The sequence below is a fragment of the Caretta caretta genome, chromosome 2 (assembly GCF_965140235.1).
Source record: "Caretta caretta isolate rCarCar2 chromosome 2, rCarCar1.hap1, whole genome shotgun sequence".
Classification (NCBI taxonomy): domain Eukaryota; kingdom Metazoa; phylum Chordata; order Testudines; family Cheloniidae; genus Caretta; species Caretta caretta.
The window spans coordinates 268742621-268765455 of NC_134207.1; the positions used below are offsets into that span (position 1 = coordinate 268742621).

Consider the following 22835-nt stretch of genomic DNA (forward strand, 5'->3'; position numbering starts at 1 on the left):
AGGGGTCGGTCCCTGGAGTGAGGGGCTGGGGTGGGGCAAGCAGGGCACGGCAGGGGTCGGTCCCTGGACTGAGGGGCTGGGGGGGGCAAGCGGGGCACAGTGAGGCGGATAGGTCAGTCCCTGGACTGAGGGGCTGGGGTGGGGCAATCGGGGCAGAGTGAGGTGGATGGTCAGTCCCTGGACTGAGGGGCTGGGGTGGGGCAATCAGGGCACAGTGAGGCGGATGGGTCGGTCCCTGGAGTGAGGGGCTGGGGTGGGGCAATTGGGACACAGTGAGGCGGATGGGTCGGTCCCTGGAGTGAGGGGCTATGGTGGGGCAATCGGGGCACAGTGAGGCGGATGGGTCGGTCCCTGGAGTGAGGGGCTGGGGTGGGGCAATCGGGGCACAGTGAGGCGGATGGGTCAGTCCCTGGACTGAGGGGCTATGGTGGGGCAATCGGGGCACAGTGAGGCGGATGGGTCGGTCCCTGGAGTGAGGGGCTGGGGTGGGGCAATCGGGGCACAGTGAGGCGGATGGGTCAGTCCCTGGACTGAGGGGCTATGGTGGGGCAATCGGGGCACAGTGAGGCGGATGGGTCGGTCCCTGGAGTGAGGGGCTGGGGTGGGGCAATCGGGGCACAGTGAGGCGGATGGGTCGGTCCCTGGAGTGAGGGGCTGGGGTGGGGAAATCGGGGCACAGCGGGGTGGGGGCCAGACAAGTTACTCCCCTGCCCCCCTGGACAGCTCTGGTACCTACTTTGGAGCCTGGTCCTGGAGCAGCCAGTTCTCTCCATCAGGCTGGCGGGGCAGGAAGAGGCTGCTAAGCGGAGCTGCTCCTCCAGGCTCCAGAAGCAGCCGCTGCTCTTCCCGTCCCTGGGTGGCAGCAGCCCGTTCCTGCAGGTAACCAGACCTTTAGCATCCGCTCTGCTGTGCTGACTGGATGCTGCCAGTTTCCCTTTTCAACCAGACGTTCCGGTCGAAAACCGGATACCTGGCAACCCTTGGTGGGGGAGAAGCTGGACCCAGGAGCACCGGATTAAGAAAGGAGGGATGAACCCCAGCTGTCCAGCCCGCACTCCGGGAGAGGGGTGGGGAGTAACTGAGGCGAAATGGTGGCTCGGCAGGAAGGGCACAGGGCACAGCTCCATCACCACGGAGCAAACCGAGCACGATCCTGATATTTCGTGGAGTGCGACAGGGAAACGGAGTCGAGCTAGTGGTCCAGCCTGACTGAGGCCAGGCCGGGATGCAGAGGGAGCGCTTAGTCACAGGCACCAGGATGCTCCGTAGCTGATCGCTAGCCAGCTCCATCTCCACCGGGCCTTGCAAGCTCCTAGTTCCCCTGCCTGCTGTGATGTTCCCGTCATGCATGACAGCCCCCATCCTGTCCTTCCGCAGACCCTGGCCCTGTCACTTCTGCCACGCTGTCTGGAGGGGCTCACAGCTGTGAGTGCCAGTCTCAGGTCAGACTGTCAGAAGACAGGGCAGACACCCCAAACTGGTGGTGTGTTCTATAATTAGAAGTCACCAAGCCAGTAACCGACATGGGCTCCTGGATCACCCTATTAATCTTCCCTTGGAGCCACAGACAGGCCCTTTTAGGCTCTCCAGCCAACCTTACTACCCAGACAAACTGGACTTAGTGATAAAGGTCACATAAACCAAAAATCACCATGCATCAGGTCACTTCCGTCCCGATCCCAAAGGCCAGTCACTCACCCCGGTCAATGGATGCTCAGGATCTCACACCAAAGACAATTCTGTAGCTAATTTCTCTAGTAAATTAAATATTTATTAGCTAAGAAAAGGAATGAGAGTTACTGAGAGGGTAAAGCAGGTAAAATACATAACCGCTGAGTCAGTGTTTGTAAGTCCAAATGATAGCAGAGATCTCTGCTAGTTCACCTTAAGTCTCTCAGGGTTACCCAAATTGGTTTTTGGGGACCTCTGTCCAATCACTCAGGATTCCCTCTATCAGAATGCATTTGTCCAGAGATGCTGGATCATGCCCTTGAATCAGTATTTATAGATCCTGCTCACAGAAGACACGCTGGCTTTTCACCCACGTGGGCGCTTCCTTTGATGAAGAACGCAGATGGAGTCTATGACCTCAGGTCGCCACATCAATGACCACTTGCTTTGACATTAGCATTTGCTTGTTAAAGTCCTTAAACCCTTTCTCAGCATTCAAAAGATTCCTTTGAGGAGTAATTTGGTTAGTGATATACATAAGGAAATTGTCACATAATAAAAATAGATATGAGAAAGCCATACAGGTAACATTCACTGGTTTTTCAGAAAGTTGACACACCAAGTACATTCTCATCTAAATGCTAATACAGCCTTTGATCTAGGGTCAAACCTAATGTAAACTGATAGCATTCGACAGGTTACAGATAAGTGAAGACAATATCATTTCCGTGACCTTTGAACTAAATTAACACGCGAGTGAATTAGCCTGCTGCCTTGAGAAAAGGAGGACTTGTGGCACCTGAGAGACTAACCAATTTATCTGAGCATAAGCTTGCGTGAGCTACAGCTCACTTCACTGGGCCTTGGTCTGCTGGCCACCTGTTAGACAGCATCCCCACTTCCTTCTGTTTGCTCTCTGCCCCACTGGCAGTGTTAGCCAAGGGTACAGCTCACTGGGAAGCCACGGAAAGGACCACTGCAGGACACTGTGGGAAGCTGGAGCTGATGTTGAGGTCCCAGGCGAGCTCCCAGAGCAGAGGGGAGAGGTGTCTCCATCACTGCTCTCAGCTCCTGGTGCGCTGCTGAGAGGTCTGGAGCGTCAGCACAGGGAAGGGAAAGCCCCATTCAGGCACCAGTGGAGATTTAATGGCAAACTCAGCCCTTAGCCATCCCGCGATGGGGCCCGAGCTCTGTGTTACCAACTGAGTTCCTGCCAGTGGGACACTTCTGCAGCCTGAAATGAACTCAGCGGGGGGCCTGCTGCCCGAAGCAGAGCTCAGCGCCCCACCCAGACCTGTGCTGTCCCATGGGCCCCCCGTTACCCGGAGATCACACTGCAGTGTGGTGCTAACACTGTCCTTCTGCAGGTCCAGGATTCAGAAGTGAGAACCAGGAGGGAAGCTGAGAGACGTTCGCAGCCGCGACCCAGATCCAGATCGAATCCTCCAGGGCACTCACCTTACAACTACGGCTATATGACTCTTCTTGCTTCACCCTCCAATGTGAGCCTCCAGGTACAGTAAGAGGAGAGGAGGGTGGAAGCTGTGAGCTTCATGTTAACTAATGAGCAGGGCCCTGTGCAAATCACCATGTCACGGAGGGCCCAGAAATCGTGGCCATGTCCCCAGGCGGTGATCTTTCCAATACTTTTTTTTAAAGAAAATGTCTACCACAGAGTCCTTAATACAAACAGTTCTCTTAGCTAGTCAATTTCAAGGCTGGAATTAGTTTTACGAGTAAGGGGACTCAAAACTGACCAACGTTACTTGTGAAATTCACTCCAGCCTTGAGACTGACTTAATTCAGCTGTTGTAGCCATGCTGGACCCGGGTGTTAGAGAGACAAGGTGAGTGAAGTGGTATCTTTTCTTGACCAACTTCTGTTGCATGAGCTCTATGTAAACAAGAGAGAAGCGCTAAGAGCTCTGTTTAAGGTGGAAAGCTCGTATCTCTCACTGACAGAAATTGGTCCAGGAAAAGATATCACCTCCCCCACCTTGTCTCTCTGAATTTGGTTGTGAAATTCATTGTGTGCAAACTCGGGGGAATTCAATATTTTGCCTTTTACGCTGTCATGAATTTTCTAAAAGAATTGTGATTTACCCACGGCCCGGCTAACAAGCAATGAAACTCCACGGCCTGAGCGAGAGGGCCCAGGGGGAGCTGATGTATTGGTTGTCCTTGGGAGGCTGGGGCAGCCAGCGCCCATGCTCAGGGAGAGGGGAAGGGCATTACTGAGGGGAAAGGGAGGTTCGGAAGGAAGGGCACAACACACTGCAGAGGGCATGCTCAGCTTACAGTATGTCTACACAGCAAAGAAACACCTGCAGCTGGCCCGTGCCAGCTGATTTGGGCTCACGGGGCTTGGGCTGTTTCATTGCTGTGTAGACATCTGGGCTCAGGCTGCAGCCCAAGCTCGGGAACCCGCCCAGACGTCTGCACAGCAGTGAAAAAGCCCTGCAGCCCGAGTCCTACAAGCCCGAGTCAGCTGGCACGGGCCAGCCATGGGTGTTTAGCTGCTGGGTAGCCATGCCCTTAGATGCCAGAGGCTCCATTGCTGATCACCAGCCAGCCCCTGCCTCTGCACCCGTACAAACCAGGGCTTGCAAGGTCCCTGTGCCCCTGCCTGCTGCGGGTTTTCATTAGTGCGTTACATGGGCGGGTGAACCCCCGTTTCGGGGAGGCTAACCTGCTGGCCCCACCCCTTCCACCTGCACCCTCCCTGTGGCCGGAGGAGCCCTGAGCACCTCCCAGCGACTGGAGCCCCAAAACCCCCCCTGCCGCCAGAGGAGCCCCACGCCCTGCCTGCCCTGAGCTGCTGGCCAGCCCGCCCGAGCCGTGCCAGCCCTCCCCATCACCGGGCTGAGCTGTTGGCCCGATTCCTGGGCTGAGCCGCTGGCCCGAGCACCGGGCCAAGCCACTGGCCTGACCTCTGGGATGGCCCAAGTGTTGCCCCGGGGCCTCTGGCCTGACCCCCAGGCTGGCCCGAGCTTCTCAGGGCGGCCCCAGGCCCTGGCTGCTGGCGGGCCTGAGCTCCAGGCCACTGGCTGAAGCTGAGCCCCCACCAGCTTCAGGGGAAAGAGGGAGGGAGGCAGGGCCTTGGGGCAGAACAGGGGAGGCTTAGCCGCCCTGCCCATGGATACCTGCCGCCCATGGTGCGTTACAGCCCGTCACTTCCCTGCAGCACTCCCAGCCCACAGCTCCCTTCTGTTCTGCGGTCTCAGCACTGGCGTTAGTGAGTCTCCCACGGCAGCGCATGATGCCCCCCGGGAAGCTGGGAGCTCAGCGTGGCTAGGCCAGCCCGGGGGTGAGATGTGCCCCGTCTGCGCTTCTCACTGGCAGCGGGGCCCGACGCAGCGAGAACGAGGCCCCATGCCGACTCTCTCCTCGCACAGGGGCCTGCTCTACCAGGGCGAGGCAGGAGGGCAGTTGAAGGAACTCAGACGCGCAGACTAAAACCCAAGCGACCCCAGCTGCCCTGCTCGGGCTGCTACAGCCCTCTAGAGTCCCTCAAGGTAAGAGGCAGGGAGGGGAGAGGCAGAGACCAGCCGGGTGATTCTCGGACTCAGCGTCACTCAGACTGAGGGCCGGGAACTCCCCAGGAGCTACAGGACTCAGCCGACGGATCTAAGCTACGGCTGCACAGATCACGCCGGAGCATTGCAGGCTGGGACCTGTAGCCTCCATTGGCCCTAGGCTGCATTTTACCAGGGGGCTTCCTATTGGCCATCCCTGCTGTCCCTCCTGAGAGCACAAGCTGCATTGTGGTCCCCTCTGCCAGCGAGACAGCTGGAACAGGGGCTGGAGGGCTGATTCGGGGCACGTAAGCACAACCTAGACCCAGCTTATGACGGAGAGTCTCCTTTAGGTGCAGTGCTAAGAAATGCTGCCTTTTCTGGATCCCACTGGCTTCAGTCCCAGTTCCAGGTGCACCGGGTTCCCCGGACGGAGCTGCACGAACCCGCCTTCTTCCCTTCTAGAGAAGGGAATAAATAAAGAGATAGCTAACTAAACAGATAAACCCCAGTTCCCTCTGGGGCAGCACTGCAGGGCCGCAGAGGGGAAGATAGCTCAGCGAGTCTTCATTTCGATAGATATCAAGCCCATAGGGGGCCAGACTATAATCCCAGTTATACTGGTGTCAATCCGGAGTACCTCTATTAGCATGAGTGACTTTCGTTACCGCAGGGTAAATCTGGAGTCACCATTGGATTACGTGGAGTTACCCTAGATTTACATCTTTGCAACTTTACAGCTTTGTAATGCAGGGCACTTAATTAAAAACCAAAGGCAGTGCAAACACGGCCCCCGCCCCATGACCCGAAGCTCTGAAGCTGGCCCACTGGCTTCCCAGGTGAACATCAACGTCATTGACCTGAGACGTACTGTAAATATTGACCAGCATGAAGTCAGTGTTAATAATTACCTGCAGGCACAACAAGTCTTGCTGTTTGCTGAACCCTGGAGTCCGTGTCAACAGTTACATCATCCTTAATGTCTCCAACACACGTATCTGGGTATGTCTAGGGACTCGGGACTATGAGACCCAAATCATCCCCCCAGCCCACACCAATAAACATTTACAGTCTAGACCAGAGATGTGGGTGGAGTTAGAGGTCCAGGAAAAGCTATTCTTTGTCTCTCGTGATCCAATCGGGAGGCAGAGATTTGCATATGTGATCAGATAGGCTACAACATGAGTGCTGGGAACACTGGGGTTGGTGTGAGAGCTCTGCATTATGGGCTGGGTTCTGTAGGGTAGCACTTCATTCCAGGAGTGGCCCTATGGGGTCCACTGGAGGTGAGAGTGACTGGTCAGTGAGAGTGAGGGGACCAGACTCTGGTGCTAAGTGTTACGTGCCAACGAGGCGAGCAGTGCTGTACAAGACCCAAGCAAAAGCAGCCCCTGCCCTAGGGAGTTGACAATCTAGCAAACCCAACCCTAAGAGCATCTGAGACCCTGACGTCCCTGAAATCGCAGGAGCAGGCTCCAGGGGACAGACACTCTGGTCAGGCCAGAGGAATGTGATGACACCAAACTTTTTTCACCTTTCATACTCTGTCTCCTCTGCTTACAAGCAGCAATGCCGGGGTGGGGAAGATGCTAGACTGAGGTGGGTTAGTGTCCCTGAGCCTTGCCCTAGTGAGGCATTAGGAGGAGAGACAAAAGGGGTTAAGTAGGCATCTCTTGGCTAAGTGACAGCAAAGGGTCAGGCGGTGGTGACATACGTACTGGAAAGGCCACCGGATAAGTGGCCCAGCAGCCAACTAATGCACACCCTGACGGTGCCCACTGCTAGCAGGGCACAGCTTAGGCATTTGAAGAAAGTCTGTGGAGACACTGGTTGTTTTGTGTGTATACTTCCACTACAAAAAAGTAGTCCAAAGTGGAAAGATAAATGCAAGCGTAACCCCTTCTGCCAGGTGGAGTCAGCAGCATCAAGGGCTGGGGTCAATGTCTAGGTGTTCCTCTTAACAATACAAATCACAACCGGCTCAAGCCCCTGCCCAGTAACCTGGGAAAATTTAACCCCTGCCCTGGGTGCCTCTGAGAGGCAATACATCCCCTCTCGCAAGCACTGAGTCTGTGGATAGCAAAGAAAACTTTTAATAAAAGGGGAAAGGAACCCGGCATTAATTTGGGAAAACATCTCAACCACAATCTGAAGGCACGTGACCACGAGCAAACACCCACCCCAGAGTACGCTGGGCAGTGTCCTTTGCCTCAGTTTCTCTGCTTGTAGTGTGAAACACATGCTCCTTTAACCCATCGCTCCCCTCTCCCTCCACCGCACCCCACTTGCAGCTACTGGGCTTGGCCAGCGGAGACCCAGAGTTCAGCCCTGCCATTATGTGAGTTCACCTCGCACCCCGGGGAGGGGACATCAAGCCATACCCGAGCCGCTGCACTGCCTCTGCAATTAGCTGCTGCCAGGTCATGCTCTGAGGTCCCAGCACATAACCCAGCCCTCAGTGGGTAGCAGGAAACTTCTCTTTCAGGACAACACTGTCCCACACCAGGCCGAAGGCTCAGCACCTGGTTATCCGGGATTTTAGCTCTAGCCATGATTAGACAAAACAAGGACTCTCGATTGAGTCTAATCAGCTCTGTCTTCAAACAGAAGAGAGGAGAAGATCAGATAGTACCTGGGATTTGGCATCTCTACCCCCTGCTTAGCAAATGAGGTTCAATTTAAGGGAACCCCTCAATCATGCAGGCTAAGTACCGTTCTGCTGCCCTTTACTCATACAATAAGGATAACCACATTTCATTATCCTTGCATTCAAGCTAATGTGAAAATTATCTCATACACAGGTTAAGGAAAGAGTGCCTATACATCTGGGTACAATGCTTAATTATACAAAGTTTGGTTTAAAAGTCATACAATACATATAGTACATAATCTGCAATATCCCAAATTCAGGTTAATAAATTAATGATACAGTTTAGATATTAGCATCCAAATATTCAGGCACATCACTCGTAAGAGATTATACTAAGCGGGATTTGTAACCCAGCACCAGCCAAAAGTGATCACTTTGGCAAAGCAGCTCCATCATGCTGCTCACTTTGGCAGAGTGGGCGTGTCTCTGCAAACACAGTCGGCTCCTGAAGTCTTTCCCCCCAGCTCCTCACTGGATGTCCGGGGAGAAGTCATTCAGACCCTGCTCACACAGGTAGTAGGGGAAAGGTTGTCATCACCTTTCTGTTTGGAACAGATATTTATTCCTAACTTTTTCCTTCTTTCAAAATCCTCTCAGACTACACAGTCCCTTTTCCAGCAGCCTCCCCGTTGCTGGCTCTGTTAGCAGCAGGTTGTGACCTGACAGTTTCAATTCACTCGAGCATAAAAACTAACAGTGCCCAGTTCCTGAGGTGCCAGTCTTGGGTTTGGACACCCTGGAGGCCCTCAAAGTGCTGCTGAGAGGGCATGTGATGGGGAGGGGCAGTGTAAGCCTGTCTGATATTTTATTTTTCTTCTCCCTCACCATACAATCATAGAATATTAGGGTTGGTAGTGACCTCAGGAGGTCATCTAGTCCAACCCCCTGCTCAAAGCAGGACCGATCCCCAATTAAATCATCCCAGCCAGGGCTTTGTCAAGCCTGACCTTAAAAACTTCTAAGGAAGGAGATTCCATCACCTCCCTAGGTAACGCATTCCAGTGTTTCACCACCCTCCTAGTGAAAAAGTTTTTCCTAATATCCAACCTAAACCTCCCTCACTGCAACTTGAGACCATTACTCCTTGTTCTGTCATCTGCTACCACTGAGAACAGTCTAGATCCATCCTCTTTGGAACCCCCTTTCAGGTAGTTGAAAGCAGCTATCAAATCTCCCCTCATTCTTCTCTTCTGCAGACTAAACAATCCCAGCTCCCTCAGCCTCTCCTCATAAATCCTGGGCCCCAGCCACCTGACCATTTTTGTTGCCCTCCTCTGGACTCTCTCCAATTTGTCCACATCCTTTTTGTACTGGGGGGCCCAAAACTGGACGCAATACTCCAGATGTGGCCTTAACAGTGCTGAATAGAGGGGAATAATCACTTCCCTTGAACTGCTGGCAATGCTCCTGCTAATGCAGCCCAATATGCCGTTAGCCTTCTTGGCAACAAGGGCACATTGTTGACTCATATCCAGCTTCTCGTCCACTGTAATCCCCAGGTCCTTTTCTGCAGAACTGTCGCTTAGCCAGTCGGTCCCCAGCCTGTAGCGGTGCATGGGATCCTTCCATCCTCAGTACAGAACTCTGCACTTGTCCTTGTTGAACCTCATCAGATTTCTTTTGGCCCAATCTTCCAATTTGTCGAGGTCACTCTGGACCCTATCCCTACCCTCCAGCGTATCTACCTCTCCCCTCAGTTTAGTGTCATCCGCGAACTTGCTGAGGGTGCAATCCACGCCATCCTCCAGATCATTAATGAATATGTTGAAGAAAACCGACCCCTGGGGCACTCCGCTTGATACCGGCTGCCAACTAGACATCGAGAGGTTGATCACTACCCATTGAGCCTGATGATGTAGCCAGCTTTCTATCCAACTTATAGTCCCTTCATTCAATCCATACTTCTTTACCTTGCTGGCAAGAATACTGTGGGAGACCATATCAAAAGCTTTGCTAAAGTCAAGATATCACATCCACCGCTTTCCCCATATCCACAGAGCCAGTTATCTCATCATTGAAGGCAATCAGGTTGGTCAGGCATGACTTGCCCTTGGTGAATCCATGTTGTCTGTTCCTGATCATCTTCCTCTCCTCCAAGTGCTTCAGAATGGTTTCCTTGAGGACCTGCTCCATGATTTTGCCGGGGACTGAGGTGAGGCTGATTGGTCTGTAGTTCCCCAGGTTCTCCTTCTTCCCTTTTTTAAAGATGGGCACTATATTTGCCTTTTTCCAATCATCCGGGACCTTCCCCAATCACCATGAGTTTTCAAAGATAGTGGCCAATGGCTCTGCAATTACATGGGCCAATTCCCTCAGCACCCTTGGGTGCATTGCATCCGGCCCCACCAGCTGCTGTTTCTTCACTCCTCCTCCAACTACCTCTCTCCACCTTCCCCTATTAGCTTCTCTCCCTGTGCCCATTTGGACCTTTGTGAAGCCTCTCCCACAGTGTTTTCTCCAGGAATTGAAATGGGGATGGTGGTGTTCGAATATACGGGGGGGGGGGGGGAGGCTGACGTGGAGTGAGACCGTGAGGTCGAAGGTGGGCTGTATGGCACTGTAAAGGGGTTGGGACTCACCACCGCAGCGCCTCCCACTGCCAAATCTGGGAATTAGCTCTATCCTCTGTGGGGCACCCTCTGCCGGTGGTGTCCCATTTGTCATCTGCTTCCCCTTTGGTATCCGGACCCGCACTGCTCCCTGCTCAAGATGTCTGCTTCTAGTCACCACCCTCCGACAGTGCCCCTTAATCCATCCTCACCCCCCTTCCGGGGTGTGTGTGTGTGGTTAACAGCAGTCTTTCCAGTTCGCTCCTGCCGCAGTGGCCAACCACAACCCCCAAATGTCTAGGGCTGGCTGCAGTCTATCACAGCCACTCTTCCACAGCCAGGTGCTGTACAAGGGCAAAGTGGCGGCGTGGGGGGGGGACGACCCAGGCCCACCCACTACTCTAGGTCTTAACCCAGGGACCCTCTAGTGGCAGCCTCTCCGCCCTCCTTCTCTCCCCTTGTCTATCCGTCCTCCCTGGGTCACTTCCCCTCTGACCCCTTGCACCATCTAGGCCCTTCTGGTCAGGGCCCGCAATCTGACAGGTATCAGGCTGGAGCTCTCCTCTGCTCCTTAGCTCAGGAGACAGCCCTTCCCCTCTGAAGGTCTGGGATAGACTGACTGCTTTGGTCCTGGGCAGCCTTTATACAGGGCCTAGCCTGGCCCTGATTGGCTGACTCTTTCCCTGCTCTGATTGGCTCTCCCCAGGCCTTCTCTGATTGGCTGCAGGTCTGCACAGCCTCTCAGGCCTGGTTCAGCCCTTTTTCTCAGGGGGTGGGGCACCGCCCCACCACAGGCACCATAATAAAAACTGAAAAATGTTTCATGACAATTTTGTTAGATTTAACTCATGTTTTTAAATCATCACACAAATTAAAGTTGGCTATACAAGCCTACTATATCTACATCTTTCTGGTTGTTATTTTGCACAACACTGTTAATGAACTTCTCGAATGCAGTGCATTCATTTTTGGTAGCTTCTCATGTGTCTGTTACTTCCAGTCCTTCATGATATGCTCATGATCAGGCAGAAGGCGACTTCTTTCAGAACACAAAATTCTATTCAATGAGGAAAAAGAATGCTTAACTGTAGCTCTTGTGACTGGGAGTAGCAAGAGATGAATTCCTACTTCTTTCAGCCCAGGAAACTTAGCACAAAAATTGGGTCGAACCATTAGTGATGATAAAGAAGAAGTTAAAGTTAAATCTTCATTAGTTCATTGTATGATATTCCACTGTTTTCAAAATTTTCTATTCTGTCCTGATCACATAGCAGCCCTATTGCTGGTAGTGCCTCACTCCACTCAACTGTCGGTGTTTTATAAGACAGGCGTCTGTAAAAGTTACGTGGAGGTTGAGTAGAATCCAGAAATTGTTACTGTAGATTTGTAAGAATCAAGTCTGTGTACTTTTTCAGCTGGATTAACAAACACTTCTTGTCCTCTTCACTTAAGAAGTCAGTATAAGTGCCTTCATTAGTCAGCTTCTGGACTGAAGTCTTTGTTTCTTCCAGTACATTTTCAATGGATATCTCTGATTGATCCAAGGGTAGCTTTTGTTGCTGGACAAAGATCTACTACTGTTGTAGCAGATGCCTGGATGACATTTTGAATGACAAGTGGTTTCAACAGTAGACTTACAAGAGAGAGAATGGCGATAGTCTTCTCTGGACTTAGTAACAAAAGTAGTCCACCAGCCTCACTACTTAGATCTGTCCCATCTTGTTGGATACTTTCCAAAGCCAGTAATAATAGTTACAGTAATTTTAAGACAACAGCCAAGAATCACTCATGAGAAAGCCAGCAGGTTTTCCCAGGTTGGACTCATTTGAACTTCAGACCCAGTGTATCTTCTGTTTCCAAGATGTTCAGTCCTTTTGGACTCTTGCTGAAAAAAGAGTATAACAAAGCCATTAAATTTATGGCTTTTTAATGTCTTTTGAAGATTCTTCAGCTTGTACTAGAGTTAGCTGGAGTAGATGGCCTCTGCAGTGTGTATAGGAGAGATAAGAGTTACACTTTTCTCTGAGAAAAGCTTGTACTCCACTATGTCTTCCAGAGACGTTTGCAGCTCCATCAAATGCACAAGCAGCCATCTGTTTGGGGTTCAATTTACAAGCATTTAACCCTTCTAAGATGTCACAGATGCAGCTGATGTGTCTTCTATAACCTGAACATCTAGAATGCACCTAGTGGCGTATCATGGGCATCAGGATAACATACACACTGACTTAATACTTGATGCCTAGTTGCACTGGTGCATTCATCAGCCATGCATGCACATATTTTGAATGCGGTGAGAGAGTTCTTCACTTTTTCAGCTGCTGAGTCTTTCACTGTTGCACTGTATGCTTCTAACCAGTCAGCTGAGTTTTTTCCCCAGAAAGACAGCGAGCATTTGCTGGTCTTGTTCGAAACTAGTGTCCAACTTCAGGATTAATAAGTGACCATGCACTTAACACTGGCCTCCAGTTTGCAGGGTGCGGTATCTCGTGCTTAAAGAGAAAGTAGGATGCAACAGCCATGTTGGTTCACATAAACTGAGTTGTGTTTCCAGCATTCTTAACAGCCTCCATTAAATTCTTCTGAAATTGGCTTTGACAGTGACGGACTTATCAGGCTTCCTGCATGTTGGTGCAGTCCAGAGGCCTGGTGTTTTGCAGCCTTTTCACATAGGTTGTCAGTATTGGCTTAGCTGATCAGTCTGGCAAACCAAGCCCCTCCACTTTTATTATATAAATACACAATATGCCCACATCTTGAATACTCCGTGTAGTTCTGGTCACCCCATCTCAAAAAAGATATATTGGAATTGGAAAAGGTTCAGAGAAGGGCAACAAAAACGAACAGGGGTATGGAACAGATTCCATATGAGGAGAGATTAAAAAGACTGGAACTGTTCAGCTTGGAAAAGAGACGACTAAGAGGGGATATGATAGAGGCATATAAAATCTTGACTGGTGTGGAGAAAGTGAATGAGGAAGTGTTATTTACCCCTTCACGTAACACAAGAACCAGGGGTCACCCAATGAAATTAATAGGCAGCAAGTTTAAAACAAACAAAAGGAAGTATTTCTTCACACAACACACAGTCACCCATGGAACTCCTTGCCAGAGGATGTTGTGAAGGCCAGAATTATAACAGGGTTAAAAAAAGAACTAGATAAGTTCATGGAGGATAGGTCCATCAATGGCTATTAGCCAGGATGGGCTGGCTTGCAATACCATGCTCCTAGTGTCCCTAGCCTCTGTTTGCCAGAAGCTGGGAGTGGATGACAGGGGATGGATCATTTGATGATTCCCTGTTCTGTTCATTCCCTCTGACACACCTGAAATAGCTACCTTTGGAAGACAGGATACTGGGGTAGATGGACCATTGGTCTGACCCAATATGGCCGTTCTTATATAAAAATTAATTATTATAATAAAAAAGTTTAGTACAGAAACTCCCCAAGATAATGACCTCTTGAGATAGCGATGATGTGAGATAACGACCTGGGCAAATAATGCATTTTAAAAATCTTGGCCTACTAGGAAACGTATATTTTTATAAGTTTCCCAGTCACAAATCTAGCATTCTGGAGTGAAACCACTAACACATAGTCCAATAAACAAATGCTCTGGCTGCTGTTGTTTGTCGTGCCACCATTCACTCTATCGCTCCGTCCCCAATGGCCCTGCACTGTCACCTTCTGCTGCCACCTGCCACTGTGACCTCTGCAAGTCGGTCTCTGGAGGTTCCTCCAGCTCTCGGTGATTTCAGCTCTCAGTGGGGGAACCTCGCTGCTGTGCAGGCTGGGCCGTCGCTTCCACAGAAACGCTGTCCCGCAGCCGGTCTGAGCACTTAGACCTGATTCTCAGCGATTTCAGCTCTAGTGGTCACTTAACAAACCAAAAGACTCTCTGTGGAGCCTAATCAGCTCTGTCTCTAAACAGGAGAGGGGGGCAGGTCAGATAGTGCCTGTGACTCTTAGGCAGGGCCCACCCCACCAACCAAAACCCCTGTCCCCACCCTCTGTCTCTCCACTGGGATCTGGCATCCAACCCCCCTGCTTGGGGAGTGCCGTTCCGCTGAGGGTGACTGGGGCTTAGTTTGTAAGGAAAGAAGTTCCAGGCTCACGCAAGTTTGTTACTTTCACAACTGATGTGACAAGCCCAGAGGTCCCCGGGCTCTGAATGGCCGAGCCTGGAGGTACCGGGGCACAGCCCTGGCACAAATTAAGCACGGAGGGAGACCCCCTCATTCAGTCAGGCTAAGCCCAGTTCTGCTGCCCTTTACTCCTACAATGAGGACAACATTTCATGACCCCCACATTTAATACTTCAGTGATTTGTAACCTAACACCAGCCAAAATCGATCCCTTGGGCAACGCAGCTCTGTCTGCTGGATACCTCGGCAGAGTAGGTGAGTTCATGTCAATACAGTCTGGTCCTGAAGCCTTTCCCCCCACCCCGGCTCATCACGAGCTGCCAGAGCAGAGCTCAGTCAGACCTGGCCTACAAATCATAATTTGAAAGGATAAGGTAGGCCAACATCGCCGACACCAATGCGCCGACATTGTCATAAATAACAGCAGCTCTCTGAGGAAGCTAGTCTCTGTTCAGACTTTTCAAACCCATTCTCCTTTCTCAGGTACAAGTATTTTATCAGACACTGTATATTCTTTTAAAGTGTGTATTCATGTTTCAATTTCAATTTAATTTCCAATCGACGACTAAATTGGCAACACTGCATGTAACTGCAGGGGTGCTGGGGAAATTCGGGGGCGTGGGGGGAGGTGTACACCCCCCCAGAGGAGGTCTGGGGAAACCCCTGCTCTCCCACGTGAGCTAAAGGAGACCTTCAGTGGCTGTCTGCAGTCGTAGGAGCTTTATCCCCTCTGTAGACTGTGCCCAGCCAGCAGAGGTTGACATTCACCCCTCTCCCGCCCAGCTCCTGCCTTGCAGCAGGTCCCTGATGCGCTGCTCTCTCCTGCAGGACAACCATCAACAAGGGAGAGTTAAGAGGGAAGGCAGGAAACCGCAGCAAGCCAGACCCACAAGGAAACCAACTTGGAGACCTGGCTCTGGGTCCATCATAGGCTGGGTACAGTAAGAGGCGAAGAGGGTGGAAGCCATGAACTCCAGATTAACTAATGGGCAACAAAAGCCTGTCCTTTAATCAATGGGGCACAAGGGGGGCCGATGTGCTGGCTGCTCTTGGGAGGCCGCGTCAGCCAGGGCGCAGCCAGAGCGCATGCTCCGGGAGAGGGGAGGGGACTGAAGGAGGGGAAATGCTGGCCCAGAAAGAACGGGCTGGGGAGAACTCCATGCTCCACAGCCATGGAGCGAACCCGCCTCCTCCTGATCCTTCATGGCGGAATGGAAGCTGCAGGAGCTGGGCCCGGCGCTGAGACCCCTGCGTGGCTGTGACAGCAGGGGGAGAAGCCTCCCCCCAGGGGTGTGTCTCCGCTGGATGGCGGCTCAGGCTAGCCCTCCGCATCCAAGCCCACCCCCAGCCCCCGGGCCTGAGCTGCCACCCTCGCTGCAACGGCCACGCTGCTATTTTTAGTGCATTTTCATGAGCGGAGCTAGCGCGAGTCTGTCTCCCCAGCTGTAGCATGGACAGACCCTTAGATCCCCAGCGAATCCACCAGGGCCCTTGCGGGCCGGCCCCAGTGCAGCCCAGGGACGATGGCTCACCGTTGCTGCAGGGGCAGCAGGGCGCTAACCGCTTGCATGCATCCCCCCGGCCTCACCCCATAAGCCCCAGCCTCCCAGTGACTCGCCCCTAACCCTCTCCTCTCCTCCTGCAGAGCCCTCCTGAGGAAGTCAAAGACAAGCTCGCCGCCCCCAAGCTCCCCTGTCCCAGCTGCCATGGCTCTGTAGCCCCCGGCCAGGTGAGAGGTAGCCTCAGGGAGGAACAGCACGAGGCAACCCAGGGGCTCCAGAGAGGGCAGGAGTCTGAGCCGGGGACGCCTTCCAGCTCTGTTCCTCTTCCTGTCAAACACAGTGAAACCTGCCACAGTTGGGTCAGGGAATGATGGGACAGGAGGGGGAGGGCATAGTGAAGGGGGAGACGGTACCTGCTGATGCCTCTCTCCATAGAGGCTCTGAAAGTCCCGTCACAGCTCCCACCTCCGGCTGGGACTCTCGGGGAGATGCCCTGGTGGGAGGGCTCTGGGGAAATATGCGGCAGAGCCGAGATTGCTCTGCTCTCCCTGGCCACCTATCACAGAATCACCTGCTGCTGAGAGACAGCGACCGAATCCCTGGATGGCAAGCAGGGCTTGGCTCAGTCCTGCCCTGCTCAGTCAGGGCTGAAGGGAATGCTTCCCTGCCCAATAGCTGCTGGTGCTGTCTGGGCTCTAAGCACGTTACAGACAGTAATGAATGAATCATAGAATCATGGAATCATAGAATATCAGGGTTGGAAGGGACCCCAGAAGGTCATCTAGTCCAACCCCCTGCTCGAAGCAGGACCAATTCCCAGTTAAATCATCCCAGCCAGGGCTTTGTCAAGCCTGACCTTAAAAACCTCTAAGGAAGGAGATTCTACCACCTCCCTAGGTAACGCATTCCAGTGCTTCACCACCCTCCTAGTGAAAAAGTTTTTCCTAATATCCAACCTAAACCTCCCCCACTGCAACTTGAGACCATTACTCCTCGTTCTGTCATCTGCTACCATTGAGAACAGTCTAGAGCCATCCTCTTTGGAACCCCCTTTCAGGTAGTTGAAAGCAGCTATCAAATCCCCCCTCATTCTTCTCTTCTGCAGGCTAAACAATCCCAGCTCCCTCAGCCTCTCCTCATAAGTCATGTGTTCCAGACCCCTAATCATTTTTGTTGCCCTTCGCTGGACTCTCTCCAATTTATCCACATCCTTCTTGAAGTGTGGGGCCCAAAACTGGACACAGTACTCCAGATGAGGCCTCACCAATGTTGAATAGAGGGGAACGATCACGTCCCTCGATCTGCTCGCTATGCCCCTACTTATACATCCCAAAATGCCATTGGCCTTCTTGGCAACAAGGGCACACTGCTGACTCATATCCAGCTTCTCGTCCACTGTCACCCCTAGGTCCTTTTCCGCAGAACTGCTGCCTAGCCATTCGGTCCCTAGTCTGTAGCTGTGCATTGGGTTCTTCCGTCCTAAGTGCAGGACCCTGCACTTATCCTTATTGAACCTCATCAGATTTCTTTTGGCCCAATCCTCCAATTTGTCTAGGTCCTTCTGTATCCTATCCCTCCCCTCCAGCGTATCTACCACTCCTCCCAGTTTAGTATCATCCGCAAATTTGCTGAGAGTGCAATCCACACCATCCTCCAGATCATTTATGAAGATATTGAACAAAACCGGCCCCAGGACCGACCCTTGGGGCACTCCACTTGATACCGGCTGCCAACTAGACATGGAGCCATTGATCACTACCCGTTGAGCCCGACAATCTAGCCAGCTTTCTACCCACCTTATAGTGCATCCTTATAGTGTATCCTCCCAGCCCCCCTGCAGGAGGTGGGTCAGTATTATCACCGTTAGACGGCTGGGGAAACTGAGGCATGGAGAGGTTAACGATCACATGGTGAGTCCATGATGGAGCCAAGATTAGAAGTCAGGAGTGCCTGGTTCCTCAGCCATCGGTTGCTTGTCAGAGCACCCCGCCCCCCACTCTGCTCATCTGCCTGAAGGGCGGTGGTTGCGTGTGCCAGGCCCTGCCTAGCTCCTCTGGGATCCCTTGCCACCCTGTCCTACGGTGGCAAGGAGCAGCGGACGGAGAGGAAGCTGTAGGTGACCCATGTCTGTCTCGTGCAGGAGGGGCGCTCTGCTGAGGGGATCCTGAGCCCCAGGCCCAGGAGAGAAGACGAAAGGCCCATGGCGGCAAAGCGTAAAGCCAAGCAGAGAGCAAGAGACGGGCTCTACTGTGCTGGCTGCTATTCCAGCCTCACGCTGCGGGACCAGCCTGCCCCTGTGAGAGAGGAGGCGGACGGAGGATCAAGCAGAGATTAGCTACCGCACCCACCTGAGGTGGAGTCCTTCCAGGCCTCACATCCCTTGTGTAGCTAGACAGCAGCCCACCCCTCCCCTCCACACCCCTGAGATCAGTTACACAGAATCTGGATCCCAACCCCCCTTCCCCCTCCAGCTGGCACAAATGCACCCTGCTTCTCCTGCTGCGGAGCTGGGATGGAACCAAGGCCCCTTTCTCTGAGTCCTGCAAACCCACAATCCCCACCCTCCCCTGCCTCGTTCCCAGGAATAGACAAGGGGAGCGCGGGCCGCACGGGAACCAGAACGGCCTGTCCCGTGGGGCCCTCCGGGCTCCCAAGGCGCTGTGCAGAGGCAGATAGATTTAAATGAAATTAAAGCTACATATAAAGGGCTGAATTCCCTGGGGTGTACGTGGGTCCAGCTCTGCTGCACTGAGTGGAACTGCGCCCGTTTATACCTGAGGGGAACGTGAGCCAAGAGTGCAAATAAACACAAATACACTCGCTCTGTGTGACCTGTTCCTGTTGGGACTCTCAAGCTACAGCCGCACGACTCTGCCCAGCGCTTCGCTGGCTCCTTTTCTCCATCTCATTTACTCCTGGTGTTGTCTGCTGAGGAGTGGGGGCCAGAGAGCCCCATGGTGCACGAGCCAATGGCGGGGGTGTGTGTGTTCACATAGTATCTTTAATTTACAGGTACCTGCTGTGGAGACTACAGCTCCCAGCATGCAATGCTCCTCCTTGAGCCGCATGGCCTCGCTGAGCACCCTCGCACTCAGCATCACCATTCGGGTGGCCCCACAGCGCCATACACAGCGGGAGATTTGGTCTCACAGAGCCGCCATGACAGCTGGCTCCAGGGCCTGGCTGTGCCATGGGGACTGCCCTCTGCTCTGATGCTGGCTCTGTGGTCAGGGCTGAGACATGCTGTTACCTGGTGCGGGTTCGGCGGGGAGGGCGGTGATTTGCAATGTCGCTGCCTATGCAGCACCTATTCTATGCCGAAAGAGAGGAATTTAATTAGCTCTTTAATTACCTGAAAATCAAAAAGGCCTCCTGCAAAAAGTGGAAATGGACAAATTGCGAAGGAGGAGTACAAAAGAATAGTGCAAGCAGGTAGGGACAAAATCAGAAAAGCAAAGGCACAAAATGAGTTACACCTAGCAGGGGAGATGAAAGGAACTCGAAGAGGTTCTATAAGTACATTTGCAGCAAGAGAAAGATAAAGGAAAGTTTAGGCCCACTATTTAGTGGGGAGGGAGAGCCAGGGCCGGATTAAGACCTTTAGAGGCCCTAAGCACTGAAGAGATTATAAAAACAACACTATACTGTAAAATAAAATTTTATTTTTTGAAATGACACAAAACTGACATGCATACTGAAATTAAAATAGCTTCTTTCTAGATTTTCTGATTGCAAAATTCTGGATAAGTTCATCGAAGCTGACTCGACGAAGCAGGTCCGCTTCCATACACAATCGGGAAAGTGAATCAAGTCTGTCCTTACATATTGTTGTTCTCTGCGGGTTTTTTATTATTTTCAGCTGAGAAAAAGAGCATTCTGTGGAGCACTTAGTAATCATCAGTGTTAGAAAAATCCGTCGTGCGATCTCCACATTTGGAAATACACGTCGTATTCCGCTTTTCAGTATTGTGTTATGAAGATCAGTGTGACTGAATTTCATTTTTCCTGTTTCATTAAACGTTGCGCGCATATAACAGTGGAACTGCCGGACTTCTCCACAGAGATTCATGTTCAAGTCAACAGGGTATGAGCCAATGAGCTTTTGGGAACCTTGTGAATACTGTTCATCAGATAAGTCCATATCATTTAGAAAAGAAAATCTACTTGATACTTCTTTGTACACTTCAACTCTCCTCTTCATATGAGCTTCACGTGTATCAATTATAGCGTAGTAAGTAGATACACGAAATTTGTCTCTAGGATTCAATGCTGTTTCTGCCTTGCACTGCTATCATTTGCTTGCTTTTTCCTGATTCGCTTGCAGGACTGGGCTTTTTGTAGTTAGCATCAGGCAAGATATCTTTTGATATGTCTTCAAATCTTTTGAAATCATTCCTCAAAGTGTGTAAGTGGTCTGCTAATGATTGACAGAGGCCTGCACATGTTTTCAAATCCAATTCTTGTTCTTGGAGAGCTTGACTTGTGTGGTAAAAGTGTTGTAAAATGTCATTCCACATGGTCAACATGAATACAAACTCTAGTTCTTGCATCTTGTTTGCAATGTTTGCTGCCTCTCGTCTAGTTTCTCCCTTTTGTGGTTGGTCTTCAGCTCGACTTTCTAATGCATCCACAATCTTTGAGGAGGACTCCAGAATTGCACTTGTTGCCAATGCTTGTGCCTGCCAGCGAGTATTAGAAAGAGATTTCAGCACACGATCATGGCCCACATATGTTTTAAGAACTGCCCATCGGTGTGTTGAGGCAGAGAAAAATGTATAAAGTAACTGGACTGTTGAGAAAAACCTTACAGCCACCGGACAGCAATCAACAGCACCGCGGCCAACAAGACTGAGCGAGTGTGCAGCACGTGGTGTGAAGATGGCATATTTGTTCTGTTCTAAAAGCTTCTTCTGCATTCCTTGATAACGCCCTGACATGTTGGCAGCGTTGACGTAAGATTGACCTCTGCACTTTGAGAAATCTATTTTGCAAACTTGGCATAGATAATGCAGTACTTGATTTGCCATTTCTCCACCAGTGTGGCTTTTCAAATTGAGGAATGTTATAAATCATTCAACTGGTTTTCCATCTGTGGGAAACACATATCTTAGTACAGTACTAAATTGATCAATATGTGAAAGATCAGGTGTAGAGTCGACAGATAAACTGAAGTACCCAGCAGTACTTATTTCATCCACAATAGCTGAACGAACTTTGTCACTCATTAGACCAATGAGTTCATCACATATTGTCTTGGATAAGTATGATGAGTGACCTTTGACAGCATTCCCGTATTCTGAGATATGGCCTGCTAAAAATGGGTCAAACTGAGCCACAAGCTCCAACAATCCCAAGAAATTTCCATTCTGCAAATATCAATTTAAAAAAAAAATCTCCTTTTTTTTGGTGCCCCCTGCTTTGCTCGTGCCCTAAGCACGTGCTTAGTCTGCCTATTGGGTAATCCAGCCATGGGGAGAGCTAGTAATGGATGACACCAAGAAGGCTGAACTGTTTAATGCCTATTTTGTTTCAGTCATCACTAAAAAGGTAAAGTGTGGCCAGATACTTAACACAATTAATATTAACAAGGAGGGGGAAGGAATGAAAACCAAAATAGCGAAAGAACAGATGAAAGAATATTTAGCTAAATTAGATGTATTCAAGTCAGCAGGGCCTGATGAAATTCACCCTAGGGTATTTCAGGAACTAGCTGAAGCCGTCTTGGAACCATTAGCGATTATCTTTGACAACTCATGGAGGACAGGTGAGGTCCTAGAGAACTGGGTTCAACTGGAGAAGGGCAAACATAGTCTCTCTTGTTAAAAGGGGGAACAAAGAGGACCTGGGGAATTATAAACCAGGCAGCCTAACTTCAATATCTGGAAAGATACTGGAACAAATGGTTAACCAATCAGCTTGTGAGCATCTGGAGGATAACAGGGTTACACAGAATAGCCAGCATGGATCTGTCAAGAACAAATCATGCCAGACCAACCGAATTTCCTTCTGTGACAGTGTTACTGGCCACGCGGCTGCGGGGACGCAGTAGATATGGTAGGTCATGGTTTCAGAAAGAGGCTCTTACCTTCTGCTGGCAGGGCCTGTGTGGTGGTGAGGACTCTGTTAAAGGCCCTGTATCCTGCTGGTTCCTCTCCAAAGAGCTGAGCTGAGGATGACAAAGAGTGGGCAGTGCAGAGCTGAGGCGGTGGCTTTGAGGTGACAGCACCGAGTGGCACGAACACAAGCCCTGGTGGGGAGGTAGCTTGGGCTGAAGCTGCACAGAGCAGCAGCCTACCCAAAGGACTCCTGTCCGGGCCCCCCCACCCAGTCATTAAAGCTGAAACTACCCCAGCTGGGTCGGGTGGTAAAGCCCCTGGAGCTGCCCAGGCAACAGGGACCTGCCAGAGCCCTGGGGCTTCCCCACTGCAGGACGACAAGCTGTGAGTGGGGGAGCTGTGGGAGGGGAAGGGGCCAGGATGCACCAGCCGCTCACAAATCCCAGAGGAGGCCGGAAGCTGGAACTATTGTTAAGACGCCCCGGGGGGTGAAAGTCTGACCTAATATTGTGAATTCATTAATTGCTGGTTTCCCCAAATTTATTCTGTTCTCCCCCACCCCATTCTGCTCCCCAATCATATTCTCTTTGTTTAAACCCCTTGACTTGGTACCTGCAAATGGGGAAATTTTGGCCAGCCAGGGCACTCAGGGTGGGGTCTATAGTTTCCCAGATTGCCAGGTGGGGTCTCACACTGGTGCTATTTCAGTTTTCAGAAGGAGCCCCTAGAAAATTGAACCTGGCCCC

The 22835-nt window shown here is 51.4% G+C and overlaps 1 protein-coding gene across 8 annotated transcripts in view; it reads left to right on the forward strand.

The window, feature by feature from the left end:
• The window catches only part of LOC125633007 (uncharacterized), a 30696-nt gene extending 11841 nt beyond the window's left edge, over positions 1 to 18855 (forward strand). For 5 of the 8 annotated variants that reach the window (XM_048842110.2, XM_048842109.2, XM_048842104.2 and 2 more), the window contains 5 exons: positions 3039 to 3185; positions 5066 to 5185; positions 15360 to 15467; positions 16177 to 16260; positions 18174 to 18855. In XM_048842110.2, coding sequence (XP_048698067.2) covers positions 3039 to 3185; positions 5066 to 5185; positions 15360 to 15467; positions 16177 to 16260; positions 18174 to 18368 — 654 coding nt within the window. In that variant the 3' untranslated portion in view covers positions 18369 to 18855. The remainder of the gene's footprint in view (positions 1 to 3038; positions 3186 to 5065; positions 5186 to 15359; positions 15468 to 16176; positions 16261 to 18173) is intronic. The other 3 variants (XM_048842105.2, XM_048842108.2, XM_048842107.2) reach the window with 3 other exon arrangements.
• The last annotated feature ends 3980 nt before the right edge of the window (positions 18856 to 22835 follow it).